This window comes from Rhododendron vialii, chromosome 2a (genome assembly GCF_030253575.1).
Source record: "Rhododendron vialii isolate Sample 1 chromosome 2a, ASM3025357v1".
Taxonomy (NCBI): Eukaryota; Viridiplantae; Streptophyta; class Magnoliopsida; order Ericales; family Ericaceae; genus Rhododendron; species Rhododendron vialii.
Window position 1 is genome coordinate 42,204,383 of NC_080558.1, and position 20,669 is coordinate 42,225,051.

A 20,669-nucleotide genomic window follows, 5' to 3' on the forward strand; every position below is an offset into this window, starting at 1 on the left:
ATACATATCGGACGACATCTCATCAACATGATTTTCAATGTGGCTGATGTTGTCTATAAAGTATAAATGGTCATGAGTATCGAAGTGGGCTAAGGAGGAGCTGAGAACGAGCTGGACAGGACTGCCCAATCCCTTTAAGACAGTGGAGAGGATCCATTTCCTTTTTCTACACTAGCGTTTGTGCTCGTTCGATGCACGGTACAAAAAATATCACATTGGTTAGTGTTTTTTTCGGCGCTGCATATTAAACAGACGAACACAATAGTATTCGATAAAAAAGATAGTTCAATTTTTTTTTATGTCCAGTGTTCGATGCACGCTAGCATTATTCACATTCTATGTATTGGAAAACATATGTGTGGTGAAGAATGAGTATGGGGCATCACGTGACAGTGCTCCAGAGGCATATAATTACTTTCCCTCCATATTCACACCCCCTCCCCACGTCTCTCTCTCTCTCCTCCCCACGCTTTTCTCTCCCCTCTCTCTTTATTTTTTATATTTTATAAACAAAAAAAAATGTAGAAAATTAGTATGATTGAAGGTTTGAAAGCTTGTGAAGAAAAAGCACATTTACTGATAAGATACTTTGTATGTAAGTTGTAACAACTCTTCCTTTTCTTGAAAAAATCATTCCTATGTATTTTGGAAGTTTGTGTGATAAAGATCACTTCAATCATCGGGATTCTCTCTAACGTAATTTGCTTCCAATTTTAAATAATTAGAATTTCCTTTAGGTATAGAGTATATAGAATAACGGAATGGATTCTAAGAAAGAAGTTGCTCGACAGGCGGAGCCACTTGAGGACGAGCGGGGGCATGCGTCCCCATTGAATACTCTTTTTTTTCTTTTCAGATTTTGTATTTTTTTCTTGTAATTGGCTTCTTAATTAAATTATTCTTTGTTTAATTACTTTAATACATTTTGTATATATTTCATTCTCAACTTTTTGTTTCCAATATTACAACAATTCCACTACATTTGCGAAGTGAGATGTTTCATGAATAAAAATAGAGTCACCACTCACCATTTGAAACTTCTCAATACCTAATGTCCAAATTTGTAAGTGGCTAAACTATGGGTTATATGCATTATACTTCATTAATTATTCACTATTTTGAAAGTAATCTTGTTTTTGTCGATAGAACTTACAACGCGTGATAAAATTAGAGGTTTAAGAATAAAAATTGAAAAGAAAAGCCCAGTTTTTCTGATTGGATCAAGATTACTGAATATTAACATTTTAGTTATTGTGTATCCATCTGCTATTAGACTTGGTCCACTGAGACAATTCAAACAATTGATTTATTTTGATAGTTTATGAAATTACTATCTTCTTTAGTAAATGTGTTAGTTTATTTTTTTTATTTTTATATAATTATTTTTAGCACAAGCATTCTTTTATTATTTTGGTGTTGCTAATTATGTTTTTTTTTTTGTTGAAGTCTGTTTAAAAAGTGCTCCCACTATCGTTAATTTCTGGCTACGCCACTGTTGACAGCATCCCCGGATCTAGAATATAATAGCAACGTACATTGGGAACTCAACTTCGATTTTTGAGTAGGTTAGTTCTGCACAAGTAAAAATGGGTTCTATAAACTCATAATCGATAGGGAAACACCCTGCAAATAATTAGCTTAGCTCTATCATAATTTCCTTGCATCATATGTCAAGTTTGTTTTCAATATGATTTGCATGGTTAAAACCTAAACGTTAAGATCTTAAACACCAGCTGCCTTAGCTAAGTATACATGCACTTTTAGCTAAGAAACATAAGAGCATGTACACCAAGCTAAGTATACATGCACTTTTAGCTATTTTACCTACAGAAAACAGGAAAGTCATGCACCAGAGTCGGTTAACACTTGCTCCGGCTCCCACCCCTCTGTATTTCTAGCGATTCACTATTCACAAGCAATACATAGTTTATTACTTTTTGGGCCAGGTGTCCTCCATTATTCTCTCTTTCATACCTCTTGTTCTCTCTCATTTGTTAATATTTTATCATATTTAATGAATAGAGAGAATATGAGAGAGATTGGTGTAGGGTGGAAAGAAAAAGTGAATAGGTAAAATACATTTTGTACCTTTTTTATTAGGTATTTTGACTACCATTAGTGTACATGCTCGAAAAGGCACAAGTTGTGAACCTATCTAGTAGCATATCTCAAACCAGCTGCCTTAGCAATCAAACGTTTACGGTCCATTTAATTTGTAGGGCTGGACGACGGTCCCATTCGGCCCATTTTTGGGTCCATTTTGAACTCATTTCAATTATCGGGGCACATTCAATTTATAGGTCTCGTCTATAGCATCAACCGTGCTAAAAGTTGTGTATATTTTGAAGTAAATTTGACTCGATGGAAATAACATTGCAACATTGCACTACATTACAGAACTCATTTTTAACAATATAAAATGCTGTTCAAATACATATCGGACGACATCTCATCAACATGATTTTCAATGTGGCTGATGTTATCTACTATAAAGTAAATGGTCATAGTATCACGGGACTGCCCAATCCCTTTCAGACAGTGGAGAGGATCCATTTCCTTTTTCTAAACTAGCGTTTGTGCCCGTTCGATACACGGTACAAAAAATATCACATCGGTTGGTATTTTTTTCGGCGCTGCATATTAAACTGACGAACACAATAGTATTTGACAAAAAAGATAGTTCAATTTTTTTCCATGTCCCGTGTTCGATGCACGCTAGCATTATTCACATTCTATGTATTGGAAAACATATGTGTGATGAAGAATGAGTATGGGGTATCACGTGACGGTGCTCCAGAAGCATATAATTATTTTTCCTCCATATTCACACCCCCTCCCCACGTCTCTCTCTCCTCCCCACGTTTTTCTCTCCCTCTCTCTCTCTCTCTCTCTCTCTCTCTCTCTTTATTTTTTATATTTTTATAAACAAAAAATAAATAAATAAAAAAATTTGGAAATTAGTATGATTGAAGGTTTGAAAGCTTGTGAAGAAAAAACACATTTACTGATAAAGATACTTTGTATGTAAGTTGTAACAACTCTTCCTTTTCTTGAAAAAATCATTCCTATGTAGGAGTATTTTGGAAGTTTGTGTGATAAATATCACTTCAATCATCGGGATTCTCTCTAACGTAATTTGCTTCCAATTTTAAATAATTAGAATTTCCTTTAGGTATGGAGTATATAGAATAACGGAATGGATTCTTGGCAAGAAGTTGCTCGACAGGGTTCCCGAGTCTAGAATAGTAATGTACTTTGAGAACTCAACTTCGATTTTTGAGTACGTTTGTACTGCACAAGTAAAAATGGGTTCTACAAATTCATAATCGATAGGGAAACACCCTGCAAATAATTAGCTTAGCTCTATCATAATTTCCTTGCATCATATGTCAAGTTTGTTGTCAATATGATTTGCATGGATAAAACCTAGTAAAAGTTATGATCTTAAAAAATTTCCTTTTGTTTTGTTTTGCTTACTTAAAAGGAGGTGAGATGTTCCATCATTGTAATTGAAAAAAAAAGAAGACAATCACTCACGCCAAAATTTAACAAAAAATTAAACAAGGGAACAACTCTTCCAAGACGGTATTGCTGGTCCTTTTGTCAACTCTTCTCGGGTCTACTTTGATGATCAGAATTCTTCATTTTTTAAATTTCATTGAGTCAATCACTCGCGCCAAAATCCAAGGTTGATCTAATAACAATCAACCCATGGAAAAGGTTAGTACTGAAATTCAGATCCATTCAGCAGAACGAGGAACAAAGATCGCAATATAACGACTTTGATCAAGCATGACAAATTACTCGTTAAAATGAGCTGAAAAAGAGCCACAAGTGGGCCAATAAAATTACTCCTACATTTTCTGTTGTCTTAAACTGACAGGAGAGTATCTGGATTCCTTGAAGTAGACTACTTCTAGCAATTTAATTCTTAATTTATATATAGTACTAATTGGATTCCTTCTGATGTGACTTCAAAACGAACATACAAAACCTCACAATCATATGAGAAGTTTTTTTTGGGTGCAAATAGGATCTAGTCTACGTGGTATCCGAACGCGCATCTGAGTCATCCAAACATGTTTTGGACGGTCATGATTTTAGAGAGGAAGAGAGAGGAGCGAAAATATTGTTCGGTCACGTGGTACCCAATTTGCACCCGAAAACTTCTACAATCATATACGTACTCGGATGTCGTAATACTAAATTATTAGGATAGAATAAAGTGTCAAAGTGTGCAAAATGGTGAAAGTGTAGGCATCATGGGATTTGTTTGCCCTTTTCTAATCATTGCCCTAACCTCCACGAAATCTGAACGCCCGCATTTGTCCCTTTCTACTCTACTACTAGCACTATCTACTTGTATTATTGAAATCTAGTCACGATCGACCGCCCCATTGCTGCATTGAAATTCTCTTTCAGATTTCTTTCATTTTAATCAACCTAACGAACGTGATTAGATTGTTTCTATCAGTCAAAGACGGGCGATTCGTGCTGAAATTATACTAATATTCTTAAGAAAAAAATTCTTACGGCTTGAGCCGAAAGACTGTGCTATTGTCATGTTAAAGGTATTTTTCCGTGTTATTAGGCATAGTTCCAGTCTCTACCTGTATCAGTATCGGTTTCATACTTCTGTTCTAACTCTACTACCGAGTCGGAGTGGGTGAAAGTCATATGAATGTGTGGGGTTGAATTAAGAGTTGGAAAAAGTGTACAAGCATCAACTCCTCGACAGGGAAAGTGTGCAAGATGTACAGGAGATATGCTGAACAACAGGAAAAAAAATAGGCAAAAAAGAAAGAGATAAAGTTTTAAGTGTCGGTGAACCTTATTGTTCTTGTTGAGCAACAGGCTCGATGCTGTCGCATCGCCCTTTGTAATGATCAAGGCTAGTAGGAATGTCTTGGGCTTAGTACGGTAGTCTAACGTCTGAGCCCGGGGAGCCTTTCTTGAAGCTTTTACTGTTACTTTAGAGCATATTCAACCCAATCCTTGTTGAGAGAATCAAAACAACATTCTGGCAATCAACAAGTGGGTTTTCAAGATTTTAAGATAAATATTAGCCATGGTCTTTGTAGTTTGTCCTTTGTATCACTTTGGTCCATGGTATGTCGATTGGCTTGATGTGAACCTCTCGTGTATGATTGTGTGACCAATTAATATTGGAATGCATCTTATGTTTCTATTGGATTGCCACCCAAAGGCTCGTAAATGGAGAGTCAAAATCGAGCCAATAAAAAAAGCAGAAACTAAAGTGATACAAAGAAAAAAACTAAAGGTGCCATAAAGTAAATTTTTTACTTTTTCATGACTCAACTTGCACTTTCATTTATTTCAATACTTTTCTAATATTATATTTATATAGTGAATTTAGGCTTTTTTTTCGAAGTTAGGGAAAAAAAAGGAAACGAAGAGATTATTTGGTTCGGGAAGACAGACGAAAAAAATAGCAAATTAAAGTATTAAGCATGGTAAATTTTTCTTAAAACTTTTCTCCCACTCTCCTTATTTGTTTTCTATTCTCTTCTTTAAATTTCTACAAGTTCCAAACACATTGTTAAGGGACATTATTCATAATTCTTGCATACTCTGTATTTGAGCTATTAAACCCCATAAGAAGAAGAAGAAGGTGGGCGTGAGTGAAAGATTCCTTCAAAATAAAGAAATACTCCTACTAGTAGGAGATAAAAGTCAAAAGATATGGTTACTCCGTTGGCTGGAGTTTATAAAATTGATCAGTGTTTGATTATTGGGGCCACCTCGTATGAAAGTATTTTCTCCGTTTTAAAATATTTTTTTGGTTCGCAAAATGGAGTCTTAAAAGTAATATAATTTTTGCTAGAAAAATTCAAAATTTTTAAACAACTTACTAAATATCAATGAGTTCTTTTATTTTGTGAAAAAGCTTTGAATTTTTTTTTCTTGAAAAAATTATGTTATTTTTAAGACATCATTTTGCAAGCTAGACAAACAATATGGGATGGGAGGAGTAATTGTTTTTGTGAATTCTTTAAATCGAGCGGGCATGGCCTTTGATTGAACTAGAGAGAATTAATTAAGGTGCGTGTAAAATGACCCGATACGTCATGTAAAAAGAAATGAATTAGAGATGCTGGTATTATATTATTGGGACGGTTTCGGTGACACCTAAAAAAATATCTAAATTATGTTCTGATTACATTGAGTAGCTCGATTGAAAACTTTGGGGTGTTTTTTTGATTTTTTTATTTAGGTGTATCCATAACCGCTCCGAATATATATATATATAGTCCCGCTCTTATGAGGACCACCGCATTTTAATAAAATGCGGACCTCCCTTTCCCGATCGAATTTTGATGATCCGAGCCGCTCAATGTGTTCAAAACGTGATTTTAAGAGTACTCACGAAAAATCAGCAAAAAAAAAATGATCGAAAATGGCTTCATCGGGGCAGTTTTTGTTTATTTTTTATTGAATGGTTCAAACAAAAACTGCTTGGATGAAGCCCTTCCCGATCATAATTTTTTTTTACCGATTTCTCGCGGGTACCTTTAAAATCACGTTATGAACACATTGAGCTGCTCGGATCATTGAAATTCGATCGGAAAATGAAAGAAATGAGAAGGTTCACCTTTTAGTTAAAATATGAATCCCCTCATTTGAGACTGAACTGTACGTGTATATATATATTGAATGCATAAAGTATAAACTCCATCATTTGACATAAAATTGGTGTACAACCCAGTGAGTGGAGAGGAGATTGAGAAGCAATGAAGCAAGAGGTTTCTCCAACCGCCACCACCACCTCCACCACCGCCACAAAACCCCAAGGCAACCCAAGAGCCGCCACCTCGTCCCGTCTCAGGGCCTCTTCTAAACCAAAGGACTCCCATACTTTGATTAGGAACAACAATAACGGGAATAGGGTATCCCCACCGTTACTCCCAAAACCAACTCCAAATTCCAAGCCTGTTCTTGCGAACAAACCAAAACCCAGATCAGGTGTCGAGCAATTTTCCCGTCCCACACGGCGGCAGAATACTCCAGATCTTAAAAACTCTGATTTGGGTGGGAAGAAAGAATTGGATGAGAAAGTTGACCAGGAGAAGAGGAAGAGTGAAACCCTGATCAGGGATTTGCAGACCGAGGTGTTGGAATTGAAAGCAGATTTGGATAAAGCACAGAGGTTGAACGAGGAGCTCCAGCTGTGTAACAGAAAGCTCTCTGAAGAGCTTGCTGCTGCTGAAGCAAAACTCGCTTCTACTCTCATCACTCCTCCTCAACAGGTGAGGGATTAGGAAACCCAGAATTTAATTTGTCTTTTTGGCTATTTTTTTTAGAACTCAGGTGTAAGGACTAGCTTACGCCCACCTCTACTATCCTGGGGGCGTTATCCCATCGCCCACTTGTGGGAGCCCAATTAGAGCGGAAGCAAGCAAAGTTGTATATGGATTGGCCCCAAAGGAATTGATAGCAAGGTTTTGATGTCCCACCACTAGGCCAACCCTTGGGGTTGTCTTTTTGGCTATTGCATCTGTGTAACTGCTTGGAATCTATAAATTGCTTAACTTCGCATGTGTCTTACTTCAACTTTTATTTGTTACACACTGGTCTCAAGCCCGTGCCGGTGTAGGAGGAGGGTTGTGCTAAGGTAGCTGACAGCTAGTACGTCAAAAATGTCCCATTAGATCCTTATGACGTTAGACGATTAGGAACAAATTCACCGACCCCAATTGCGTGGGACTTGAGGTTCGGTTTGGTTTGGTAATTTGGTTATAAAGTTGTGTTAGGTAGTCAGGTAGAAAACACTGAATGTTTTTTTTTTTTATAAAATAATTGGACATAGATTAATCTCTGGGACAAATTACATGCACCGTCCAGTAAAGGGCCCATTGAAAAAGAGAGATTTTAATGATTCTAATGTATGGATATTCAAGGTTATGCAAAAATAAAGTAAATATAAAATATTGCAATTGCTCTCGATGAGTTTTTTTTATTTATTTAAATTATCTATGCAATCAGATTAGATAGCTTTCAATGTACCTCACCGAGAAATCATTGTGGGATAGCCTGCAATCTTATTTACGGTGGGCAATAAAATTAGCTTTATAATATTCTATTGGTGTTTGGAGTACTAAAATGAGTAATCAAATTGTATGTTAAACCAAAAGAGCAATGCTTGGCACACAGATTCATGTGACATAGATGTGTCTCGAACTGTGTGATGCACGTGGGCGCCACAAAATAATGAGGGACCCACGTGCATCAGACAATTTCGAATACATCTGTTCCAGATCTGTGTACAAAAAACTCCAAACATAGACTTTCCAAACCAAAAAATGACCGTAAAGATTATTTTTAGAGATTTATTTTCCCACACATGTGGTCACGTTACCTTCTCATCGTTGTGTTTTTGTTATTTTGTTCATGAAGTTATGATTGACTTCTTCAATTTACCAACTTGTGTTGATGGAACAAATATTTCTTTTGTGCAGACGACTCCTACATTTAAAGACATTCAAAAGCTCATTGCCACCAAATTGGATCACTCCAAGGTTACGAATGAGTCAACCAGTGATGCAAGGCCTACAACTAGGGCTCTAATGGCACCAGATATACAGTCAGTTCCAGTGGCCTCTGCAGATTTACAGAGAAAGGTTGCTGCATGCCACTTGCTGCCGCCGCCACCACCACCTCCCCTGCCTAGGGCCACACTTAAAGGAGCTATCATTCCAAAAGCTCCACTAATACCCCCCTCAGGATCTCGGAATCATGATAAGCCGGTGGTTATGAGTGCACATAGTAATTTAGTAGGGGAAATACAAAAGCGGTCCACACACCTTTTAGCTGTAAGTATATTAGCCTTTTCTTGTAACTATGATTACATATGATCTTACTCTTTATTTGTTAATTAGCTTACTTAGTAAATGGCTCTGTTTGTAGATAAAAACAGACATTGAAACAAAAGGCGAGTTCGTAAATAGTCTCATCCAGAAAGTGTTGGATGCTGCTTATTCGGATATCGAAGATGTTTTGCAATTTGTTGATTGGCTTGACGATCAACTCTTGTCACTGGTAATTTCTCCTTACCAGAACTGATAGGTGTATTAGGGTTTCAGTAACAATAATAATTAATAAGTTAGTAACATGCACTCTTTGCATTCAAATCACTGGGTACTCCATCTACAATTGCAAGGAAACCTGTAAGAAGCAATCACCACCATGGGTTTGTCAATCTACAATGAGAAGTCATCATTTGCTCCGCAGTATTAGGTCACCGGTCCCCTAATATACGCTTAGGTCGACTGATGTCGAGTAATCTGGATGTATACATTAAGATGTGTTCAATGACTGATTTTATTGTACTTTTCATTTTCTCCATGTCCTTTCCGTAAACAGATACTCTTAGAGGCAGAGCCAAGTAATGTCTGCTGGATGTTCCCCTTGATTTTTTCATCTTTTTTCTTATAGTTCGGACTGTAAATTGCCACCACATTAGCTATCTCCTTAATTAAATCTCAGGCTATTTTGCAGTGTTATAGAAAAACCGAACTTTTTGGCTTTTCCATCGCCAAAAAAATCAAATGTTTGTCTTTATCTATTTTCGCCAAAAGGTTGTCGGAAATTATCGTAACAGCTTAGCAAAAAATCTGCTCTCTTAGCCACACATTAAAAATCTAATGTTTGTCTTTATTTATTTTTGCCAAAAGGTTGTCTGAAATTATCCAAACAACTTAGCTAAAAGTCTGCTCTCTTAGCCACACATTTTTCGTAAAAAAGAAAAAGTAAAAAACAGTGACGAAAATAACCAAAACAGCTTAGCAACAACCCGTTTTTGTAGACATACCAAAAACATTCGCATTCCTTATTGGGTCTGGGGTCTGGGTCAACTCTCCGTTTGAAAGATTCTATCATCGTAATAAATAGACCATTTTCAACCATGAACAATTTGATGACCCAATGGTGGAACCGAATGGATAATCAATGGATGAGTGATGACTAGGGCTGTAAATGAGCCGAATCGAGCCGAATATTAGAATACTCAGATTCGTTCGTTAAGTTTTTTAGCGAACTCGAGCTCGAGCCGAACTCAATGAAATTTACGACGAGCCGAACTCGAACCGAGCTTGCCCAGGTTTGGGTCGAACTCGAGCTTGTTTACGAGCCTTAACAATTCAATAATATCATACTTTTATGTTCTTATACAGGTCTAAAACTGCAAATAAAATTTTCATTATGTACATAAATATGTTCATATACATATAAAAAGATAAAAACATATACATAAGTAAATTTTTAGTAATTGTAAACATTTAGACTTGTACAAGTTTTAAATTTTTTACTATATAACTATATAAAATCCCCATGATACACATATACTTCAAGTTCGCGAGCCTAATCGAGCCGAATACAGTTGCGTTCATGTTCGGCTCATTTATGAAACGAGCCTAAAATTGAGGTTCAGGTTTGGTTCATTTAGTAGACGAATCGAACTCGAACGAGCCTTTACCGAGTCGAGCCTCGAACAGTTCACGAACGGCTTAGTTCATTTACAGCCCTAGTGATGACGTAGCTGTATACATACACAGACATATTATATACGATTGGTAAGTACCACACTAATATAAATTCCAACGCCACTGGTTAGTGGAGTTACTTCTGCAAAAGAGAAGATGTTCACTCAACTAAGTGAGACTTAATTGACGGATGGTGATCCATTGGTTGATGTTAAGATAGGCCCAATATTTTTTATGTTATTTTGTTGATAGTTTCTCCTAATGTCTTATCCTATACAGGCTGATGAGAGGGCAGTGCTGAAGCATTTCAAGTGGCCTGAGAAGAAAGCAGATGCCATGCGAGAAGCTGCAGTTGAGTATCGTGGCCTCAAACTCTTACAAAGTGAACTTTCTTCACACAAGGACGACCCGACCATTCCGTGTGCAGTTACTTTCAAGAAGATGGCTGGCTTGCTTGACAAGTAAGTATGAACCTCGAGAGACAACAATGTATTTGTTTTTCTTCATCCACGTCTATTGTGTTTTTAATGGACTGGATTGATTTGTCCTTGTATGGTGCTAGGTCAGAGAAGAGCATACACAGATTGATTAAGTTGCGAACCTTTGTTATGCTTTCTTATCAACAATTCAAAATTCCAATTGACTGGATGCTTGACTCTGGATTTATTAGTAAGGTATTTTTTTTTCCTGTTTAAGTCTATTGGTTTTTAGGAAGTTATCAATACAATGATTAACGTCAATAATGAAAGATTTACATACTGTTCCATCCTATTAGAGTTCTATCCTTCACTGTGATTGTAGTGCACATCATTAATGGCAAGATTAATCTCTCTCTAAGCATGACTTCTGTTTCAGGATCTCTTTGGGTCCCACCAACTACCTCTTGTACAAATATCAGTAGAGATTAAGGGATTAGACTGTAGAGATAGTAAAGGATGTCGTAAATTTGTTCTGGATTTGATCTTTCTAGTAGAGCATATATGAGTAGTATTGGATGCTTTGAAGGTTCACAAGCGGGAAATCTAGCTGTATTCCCCATGTTGAGATGTGATCATAGGAACTGATCAGTATTCTTAATTTTCTCCAGATAAAGCAGGGTTCTATGATGCTTGCCAAGATTTATTTGAGGAGAGTAACAACGGAGCTTGAATCTGCCCAGTATTTAGAAAGGGAATCGACACAAGAAGGCCTACTGCTTCAGGGCATCCATTTTGCTTATAAGGTGCACCAGGTGTGTGATCTTGAATCCGTTGTCAATTAGCTGACATGTCTATGATTGCAACACTATCTTCAACTCGTTTGAATCATGTGACTGCTTGTTGCCAACATACCAGACGACAAGTGGAAACAATGTAAAGAAAAACTAGGTTAAAAACAGAGTAGTTCAACATATGGTTCTGTTGTTGAGAGGGGTTAAGTGATACTCGGCAATAGTTGAAAGGTTCAACATATGGTCCACCATTTTTTTTTCATCTCTCACCATTTTTATGCTTTCAAACAAGTGATATTTTGTTTTTTCGTCTCACTGTTTCTCATATGTAACACTGGTTCTAGAGAGAAAGGAAGTTTAAAGTCTGAATCTGTGCTACTCTGCCATGTATCTGCAACCACTTTCTAATTAATTCTGTTCTACATGAGTGCAGTTTGCTGGAGGGCTTGATTCACAAACATTGTGTGCTTTTGAAGAAATAAGACGACGCGTCCCGGGACACCTACGAGAATCTCAAGCTTTGTTGACTGGCATACCATAAACATAGGACTCTAATTGAGGATCATCGTGTTCACTATAGCTTCGAATTTGATAAAGACTAGTGACGATGCTCTTCTCTCTCTCTTTCTGCCCATTCTTTCGACCAATAATGTTGGGCAGTGGATGTTTTTAAAGGACTTTTAGCTGGTGTACAAAAATATACATGAAATCTTTTGATCTGGTTAGCCTCTTTTTGTATCAATCACAGGTATAGAATTCAGTATTGTCAATATGCCACGAACAGATTTCTTCATTTGGAGATCGATTAATTGGCGCCCTAGAACAAGCAAAGGAGTCGAACAAGGCTCTATGTAAAGGCTGGATTGACTTTGCTTAGTTGACATTCATTCAATATAAGCGTACTACTTTTGTCCAGAATTCCGGTTTTCTGGGGAGCAGATCATTGTAATCTTCTGTTGAATGTTGCGTAGTCGAAAGGTTTCTCATTTTTTGAGGGAATTTCCCTCGCCTTTCTATCAAAAGATTGTGTTCTTGCCTATACGTGTATCATCGATTGGTTTCCGTAATTTGCTGGGTATTGACAGTGCTGTTTACCTTAATTTCTCAGTTACTGCAAAAATTTGCGGTATTATATTCTGGTCAAGTATTCAAACATTGCGGTCACGTATTTTAACCTTGTGGTCGCAAACTCGCAGAAATTCCACCCGAATTGAAACCCTGATCAGGAATCTGCAGTCTTGAGGTGTTGGAATTGATAGCATATTTGGAGAAAGCAACAGAGGTTGAACGAAGACCTCCATTTGTGTCGGTCAAGCACGGCCGGCCTTGAGGTAAAGCCGGAGGTGCAGCCGCTTGAGAGCCCAAAAATCAGGGCCCCATTTTCCACAGACGCCGTGTGTGTGTGTGTGTGTGTGTGTGTCTATATATATATATATATATATATATATATATATATATATATTGTTCCTTGTTATAACAAAACAAGAGGAATCGAAAAAGTAATATTTGTATATATTCATTTAAAACTCTTTGTTAGATTCCCATCAATTCTATGACCCTACATATACGTTTCAGATCCTCTAAAGATGATCGGACCTGTTCATTTTTTTGGGAGTAAGTAGAGCCGTTCATTTAATTTAAAATATTTTGTTTAGGATTCCTGTAAAAAATCAGCTTAATCAAATATCAAGAAGGACGTTTACGTAGCATCTAACTTTGTCTCAGAATTCAGGTCTGGACTTGCAAAGTTGGATGTATTGTAAACAGTCTTATCGATATCCAACTAAGCTAATCTTTTATATGAAGCTTGTCAAAATATTTTAAACAAAATGAGTGGCCCTGATCATTTTTTAAGACTCGGGATAGGTCCAAATCGGATTGTGTGGGATCAAATGTATACTGAGTTGAATGGGATCCACCTTGGGCTTTCATACAAATGATTTGAGCCCTTAAAATTTTTATTAAAATAGCTTTTAGGACGTTGCTGTAAAAAAATTTAGTTCAAATTGAGTACGGATAAGATCTTATCAATTCATTTAACTTTTGGTTCCTGTAAATTCAGAAACCAAAAGTCGACCTAGGACCCTTAAAATAATATTTTGAACAAATTGAATTGCTCGGACCAATTGTGTAGAACCTCGATGAGCGTCCCACGTGTGTAAACTTGGTGCACAGATTTGATGCACTCAATGATTTTCCCACTATATTAAGTCCCGCCACCCTAGCTTCTGTTGCGTATATTTATTAAAAAATTGGTCTAGGGTCCATTATAGCATGTTTCTAATCCATTAGGTCCACTGATCAAGTTTCTAATCCATTAAGTCCACTAATATGTATTTGGTAAGGCATAAAGTTCACTACATTTAAAAAGGAAAATAGTGCTTGACAGAATTATCCTTCCATTCAAATCCCATCCATTTAGCCCATTATCCCTTCTACTTTTGAAATCACGCCAATTACGGTAGTGACGTTAGAATTTTGCGACAGAGAGAAAGAGGGAGTTTTGCGACAGAGAGAAAGAGAGAAGATCACATATAACGTTATATACTCGTTCAACAATTCACATTTAACGTTAGATACTTACATTTTACGTTATATACTCATTCATCAGCTCACATTTAATGTTATATACTTACATTTTACATTATATACTCATTCATCAACTCACATTTAACGTTATATACTCATTCGCACATGACAGAAGATCACATATAACGATATTAAGGATGCAAACCTAAAATGATTTTGGTTGTTCAAGTTTAACCTTATATAATGTCATATGTTCATTTTTTCAAGGGATACACATGACAGAAACATACATTTAACGTTAGATACTCATTCATCAGAAAAAATGGAATTTTGACCTTGCCTCATATAACAATATTAAATGTGAAATCGACATTTGATAAGTGGTTCGGTTGAATATATAACGTTATCAAAAGTGAGTTAGTGAAGCCGCTGCGCGGACCAGTTCAATAAAGTAAAATATATAATGTTATATGTGAGTTTCTGTGCAGTGAAACTCCAAAAATAAAAAAGAACATATACCATTATTTGGGTATTATTCAGAACATGAATAACAAATCAATTTCATTGATTTATGAGGCTTACATAGTTATAAATTTGATCGACAAATCTACAAAATGGATTCAAAATTTTCTAAATAGCAATATGAAAACAAGATAAATAAATTATACCAAAAGACTTTAAATAAATTAAAATTCTAAATCTAATGGCATTGGCTGTCTTTTCAGACTCAACGATCTTGATGTGACTCTTCAATTTCATCATGTATCTTTGGTAGAAGGATTTGATGTGAAGGACTCTTCTGAGGTTGGAGTTCATCATTAATCCCATCAGCACAGTGTCATTATGGTTATCTGTTAAAAACTAAACTCTGTTATAGACATATATGGTTATCAGAAACACACATATAATGTTATATGATTTACTTTATTGAATTGGTCCGCGCAGCGGCATCAATAACTTGCTTCTAATAACCATATACAGATTCAGACATATAACATTATATGTTCAGAAAAGCTGGCATATGACAATATATATTCACAGAGATTGACACATAAACAATCCACATATAATCACACAACAGTGTATCGACATTTAACCTTATATGTCTGAATCTGTCCCAAATAACCAATTGACGACATAAAGAATTGAAACAGACTGACAAATAAAAAGTCCACATATAACCACACAACAGTGTATTGCCATATAACCTTATATTTACACATATTTCCACGAAATTCAGTGAATACTGACCAAACAATAACGTTAGATACACAAATAACCATCATTTGGGTTAATGGTATATGTTCCGTATATGTGTCTCATATACGAAGACCATATCATATCTTTTTATAATATGGTTATATGTACAAATAAAAATAACATATATTTATATACAAAAATTAATAAACTACTAAATTTATGTTATTGAATAGGTCCGAGCAGCGGCTTATAAACCTGAATATATAACCATATATATTCATAGAGCAAAATGACAATCGAACAAAATGAATACCATACATCTTCAAAGAACAAAATGATATTTATAAACAACCAACAGAAGAATATATAACGTCATATAATGTTACGCAATAACATATAGCAATATAATGTTATAACCTAATGTTATATGTTTACATCCGGGGGTGTGGGGGCGGAGCCCCCACGACACAAAGTGCCGCAGTTCTGGGTGCGACTTTAACTGCAGCGAAAACGATATTTTCAAGAACTTGTGGTGTAATTTCGGCCATAGAACCTGACCTATTTATATTACAGTCGGTATGTAATTAGGGTTATATGTTAAAGACTCAGATGTTAATAGATAGCATCATATGTTATTCCGCTGCAATGAAAATGATTTCAGAAGCTCATAGATAACATTATATGATCCCATAAGTTCATCCAAAATCCTAACCAAACCAGATCTGAACAAATAGTAACAAATAACCTTATATGTTCAATCCTAAAATAAACTTGACTTACCTGTTTGTGTTGAAACAACGGCAGTGGTGGGAATGAAGCTGACGGTGGAAAAGGACGGCGATCTCGTAGAGATTTGTGCAGATCTCGTTCGGTGACACGCTAGCGACCTATACTTTTGTCGAACACGAAGGTGACGTGGAGGTGAGATGCGATGGCGACGGCAAGGTTGGGACGGGATGCGACAGCGACATCAGGTGGGTGGCGATGGCGACAGGAACGGGAGGCTGGGATGGAATGTGACGGCAACTGGAGGTGGGCGGCAACGGCGGTGACAACAGGAGGTTGAGTCGAGATGCTTGTCCTGGCAGCTCCCTCCTCTTTCTCTCTCTCTCTCTCTCTCTCTCTCTCCCCCCCCCCCCCCCCCCCCCCCGTTTGAAGGAAATGGAAAAGAAACTGCTATAGTGGGGTATATATAGTGATTAGGGCTACAGGGTTATATTTATATTAGTATTTTCGAAGGCTAGTGGACTTAGTGGGTTATGAAATTTAGAAGTGGACTTAGTGGGTTATGAAACTGCTATAATGGACTTATGAAAAATTCTCCCTATATATATCCCTATAACCTTTGTCAATTTTCGAACGTAGTATCACACAGTCACAGAGAGAGAGAGAGAGAGAGAGAGAGAGAGAGAGAGAGAGAGAGAGAGAGCAACATGACTGTACCAAAAGGCTATCGCTTTAGGCCTACAGATCAAGAACTCCTTCTAAAATATCTCGAGAACAAGTGTACGAACGAAACCCTGCCTTGTGACATCGTTATCGATCGTGAGATTTATGGCGACAAAGCCCCGTGGCAGAATTTCACCGACGAAGATCCCTGGGAGATATCCAAAACCAAAGACAAGAAGACAGATTTATGGAAGACAGAAGGTACAATCTACGTTTTCACGACCTTGATCAAGGCCAGCCAAAACAGGATTGGCAGAAAAGCCGGTTGTGGCTCATGACACGGAGAGACCGCTAGTGAAGAAGTTAGGAACGGTAAATCTGCAATTGGGTACAAGACAACGTTGTACTTTGAGATTGCCGCCGATGAACCTATTGCAATGGACGGGCCTGTGGAAAAAGGCCACTGGATCATGCAAGAGTACTCTCTCCGTGATGGCAATACTGATAAAAGTAAAGGCAAATATGTTCTTTGTAGGATAAAAAGATTCGAATCAAAGTATACCAAGGTATCTCCGAGAAAAAGAAAGAATGTTGAGGCTGCCACTACTAATAATGACCTTGTAGTTTCGAAACCTGTAAAGTGTGTTAGAACTGAGGTTATGCAAGAAAAGAAGATGGAGTGTGATATTACTACGGCACCGGATACAGAAGTTGTTCCCTTCTCAAAAGATCAACAATTTGTGCAAGATCAGAGTTTTCTAATGAGTGACGATGCGAATGAGTTAACCGTTGAAGAACTTGAAGCTATTTGGGAACAGGAGGAGCAAGGAAGTTATTCACCTTTGCATTGTGATAATTCTGCACTTGTTCCATTGGATAGCAATACTGTAACGTCAAATACAAACTTTCACATGCCTACAGCGTGTCTTGATGAATCAGTTCCGGTTGTGGAACAACAACAAGGTTTTGGGCTTGATTGTAATGCATTTGAAAATATCTCTTCGACTCCCAAACATGATTGGGTACAGTATTCGAACCCCTCTCACATAGGGGCACAAAATTTATCAAATACAGAAGCCTGGTTGAGTGCGGAGCTTCTTCCAAGCGATCAAGAGAGTGAAGGGTGTTGAAAATTTTACGGAATTTCAGATGAATGAAATTGGGGCTACCGGAGGGTCTCTCGAGGCAACCGATCGAGCATGTGCCGGATTCGTTGTATCTGGACGTACCACAATCAATAGACGTATTGATGTGTGGATTCTGTAACCCCCGAAACTCCCCCATGATTGTGAATTCAAATCCCGTAACCTCCCTATTCATTGGCAGAATTCATTGGAGAATTCATGGCTGCATTTATCATCCTGGAGTTACAATTGTCACCTCCTTTGCCTATAAAAGGAGGCTCACGTTTTTGGAGAAGTCACCAGCAAACTCACAACATTCTAGCACACTCTGAAATTCGTTCTTGAGAGAGAGAGAGGCAGGCGGTAGTCAGTTTGCCAAGGCGGTCAACGGCGGTGTTTCGACGACCTGCGGTTTAGCCGAGCCAACCCTGGGAGGAAGACGCTGAACAAGAACCTACAACACCGACGGTAGGCGGCGAATCTTTCTTAAGGAGACTGTGGTATCACACATGACTCGGTTTGATTTTTTCTGGAAATTCAGTTTGTATCTCGACTGTTTTATTCTGCTCTGCATTTGTATTTTTGTTTCGATTATGTAATTGTTACAATATTAATGAAATTGTTCTATGGAATTATATGTTATGTTGAAATTTTCCCAACAAAGGGTTCTTGTTTCCAAACTCCATGTTTCATGCCACAGCAGAACCATCACCGATATTCTCTTTTTCCAATGATTTGGTTTTGGATCAGCAGAAAAATAACATGTCAGAACATCTTCCCTCAATATGGTGGTGAGATTAATCATTCCTGAAGAACGAGGAATGGAGCTAGCAACATCAAGAGCAAGAGAGTGCACATTGTGGTATGTATGTAGTGTGTCCGTTCGAGGGGTCGCTTCTAAGTAATCAAAATTCCAACAAGTTGAAGATATTGTTGTTTAAATTCAGTATGTTTTTATCAGTTTAACGATTATTCGACTGTGGAATATGTATCTTATTCTATTTGCCTAATGGTTTGCTTCTCCTATTTTCCAATTGGGGTTTGCTTCTTTTGTACGATATGCAGCCCAAAATTTGCTGCATATCAAAGGGATATGAACTCTTTTATTTATTTCTCTAGTGGTAGATTATGAAAACATGTTTTCATTATATGCCCGTAAAAAAAAAAAATGATTCCGGTGGTAATGTGATGAATGGAATAAGGCTGTTGAGTGGGCGAAACCAATGTTTGCACAGATGCTGGTTCTATATTAACTGAAAGAAAGGTTTCAGTTTGAAGCAAAAAATTTAACTGATACGTATGGGCTACAATTTTTTCTTATTAGGTTTGTTGCTTTGTTTGGTTTGGTGGAAAGCTGCTCATCAAGGGAATTAGTACTTGAAACGCGGAGCTCCAAAGTGAATTCTTTTTTTTTTTTTCTGCATTAACAATTATTGCTGTTGATCAATTTTGCCCGACTTGATTTCGTAGTTTTTTCCCCCCACTTATTGTGAACTCTTAATACATGAACTCAAGAAGGAGAAAGCCCCTAACAACTTCAGTCTTTAGAATCCAGAAAATCTCGAATCCAAATTGAGATCCATAAGCACATGTTGATGTAGAGTCTCCTACACCTTTTCCAATTGGATTGTTCCTTATGGGACAGAGACAAAAGCGAAGGATTGATCAGAAATGTAGCAATATATCAAACTCAAACATCACAAATAGGAACTAAATTTTTGTGCAGTGGCAATATGATGAATGACATGATATTTCTGGATATTCCATATGGAAACTTGTTATGGGGAAAAGAAAGTTAAGTAAGCATGGAACCTACTGTCATCGAAATTTTCAATTAATGCTGCCTATAAGAGTTTTAATTCTCCAATGAAACATGAAACTGTTGATTATGTGCAGTACTAGCACCTCGACTCATCTCCTCCGATCCCCAGTCCTAGTCAAAGGCAGGTCGATTATTTGCGTCGGGACTATGAACTATTCTGCCTACAGTTTAAGTGTGACATCCCACTTTTTTTTCCGGTAAAAAAAAAACTTTTGACCCAAATAATTAAATCTTTCATTTCTCTTTTTCAAACTTCTTAATAAAATAAAATACTTCTATTTTAAATTTCATAATATCAGGGCTATTTTTCTAATATGTGTTTTTATACTAAATGTCAGTTTATAAGATGTGTATAGTTATTTATCCGTGTGAGAGAGTTTTAAGGGTTGTGGGAGAGTGGGTCATTATCTGCATATATAAGTGTTGAGAGACCTAGGTTATTTTAGTTTCTCTAGAGAATTGTGAGAGCTAAATAGTGCGGTGGCGTGGGAAGGTTTTCACCGGAGCTGTGATTTTTAGGTAAGTCTTCTAATTAATTTCTCTTAGATATTATATTATGTAACTTACCCTTTAGGCTTTTACGATCATATATTGGAATACGGGTTTTTGTTGTTTGAGAAGTGAATCGGTGGTACGGGTTTTTGTTGTTTGAGAAGTGAATCGGTGGGGGAGAGAGAGAGAGAGAGAGAGAGAGAGAGAGAGAGAGAGAGAGAGAGGTGTGCGTGCATGTGCCAGCCGTGTGTGCATGCCGTGTGTGAAGGTGAGAAGTAATGGTGGTATTCAATTGCAAAATAAGTTTCTGGTGATTTGCACGTTGGAGTATTGTTGATTGGTGGCACTTGATTTTAGGTTTAGGAATTAATTATTAGTAGTCGTATAAGTTTAGGCATTGACTA

The 20,669-nt window shown here is 37.1% G+C and overlaps 2 protein-coding genes across 2 annotated transcripts; both read left to right on the plus strand.

The window, feature by feature from the left end:
- The first annotated feature begins 6,687 nt into the window (after positions 1–6,687).
- LOC131317839 (protein CHUP1, chloroplastic) lies at positions 6,688–12,627 on the plus strand. The gene is made up of 7 exons (XM_058347510.1): positions 6,688–7,268; positions 8,478–8,831; positions 8,926–9,057; positions 10,779–10,960; positions 11,062–11,173; positions 11,587–11,730; positions 12,143–12,627. Exons 1-7 carry the CDS (start codon positions 6,753–6,755, stop codon positions 12,248–12,250), a joined length of 1,548 nt encoding a protein of 515 aa, XP_058203493.1. The 5' UTR covers positions 6,688–6,752; the 3' UTR covers positions 12,251–12,627.
- Positions 12,628–16,871: 4,244 nt separating this feature from the next.
- Positions 16,872–17,957, plus strand: LOC131317554 (NAC domain-containing protein 2-like). The gene is made up of 2 exons (XM_058347095.1): positions 16,872–17,088; positions 17,173–17,957. The coding sequence occupies exons 1-2, from the start codon at positions 16,872–16,874 to the stop codon at positions 17,955–17,957; spliced, it is 1,002 nt and encodes a 333-aa protein (XP_058203078.1).
- Positions 17,958–20,669: the final 2,712 nt, after the last annotated feature.

Excerpts from the sequence above, each read along its gene's own strand:
- LOC131317839 (XM_058347510.1), top strand. The coding sequence starts at position 6,753 with ATGAAGCAAGAGGTTTCTCCAACCGCCACCACCACCTCCACCACCGCC. Across the intron at positions 8,832-8,925 it reads GGTCCACACACCTTTTAGCT|ATAAAAACAGACATTGAAAC; the intron begins GTAAGTATATTA and ends CTCTGTTTGTAG. Across the intron at positions 10,961-11,061 it reads ATGGCTGGCTTGCTTGACAA|GTCAGAGAAGAGCATACACA; the intron begins GTAAGTATGAAC and ends GTATGGTGCTAG.
- LOC131317554 (XM_058347095.1), top strand. The coding sequence starts at position 16,872 with ATGACTGTACCAAAAGGCTATCGCTTTAGGCCTACAGATCAAGAACTC. Across the intron at positions 17,089-17,172 it reads AGATTTATGGAAGACAGAAG|AGACCGCTAGTGAAGAAGTT; the intron begins GTACAATCTACG and ends CATGACACGGAG.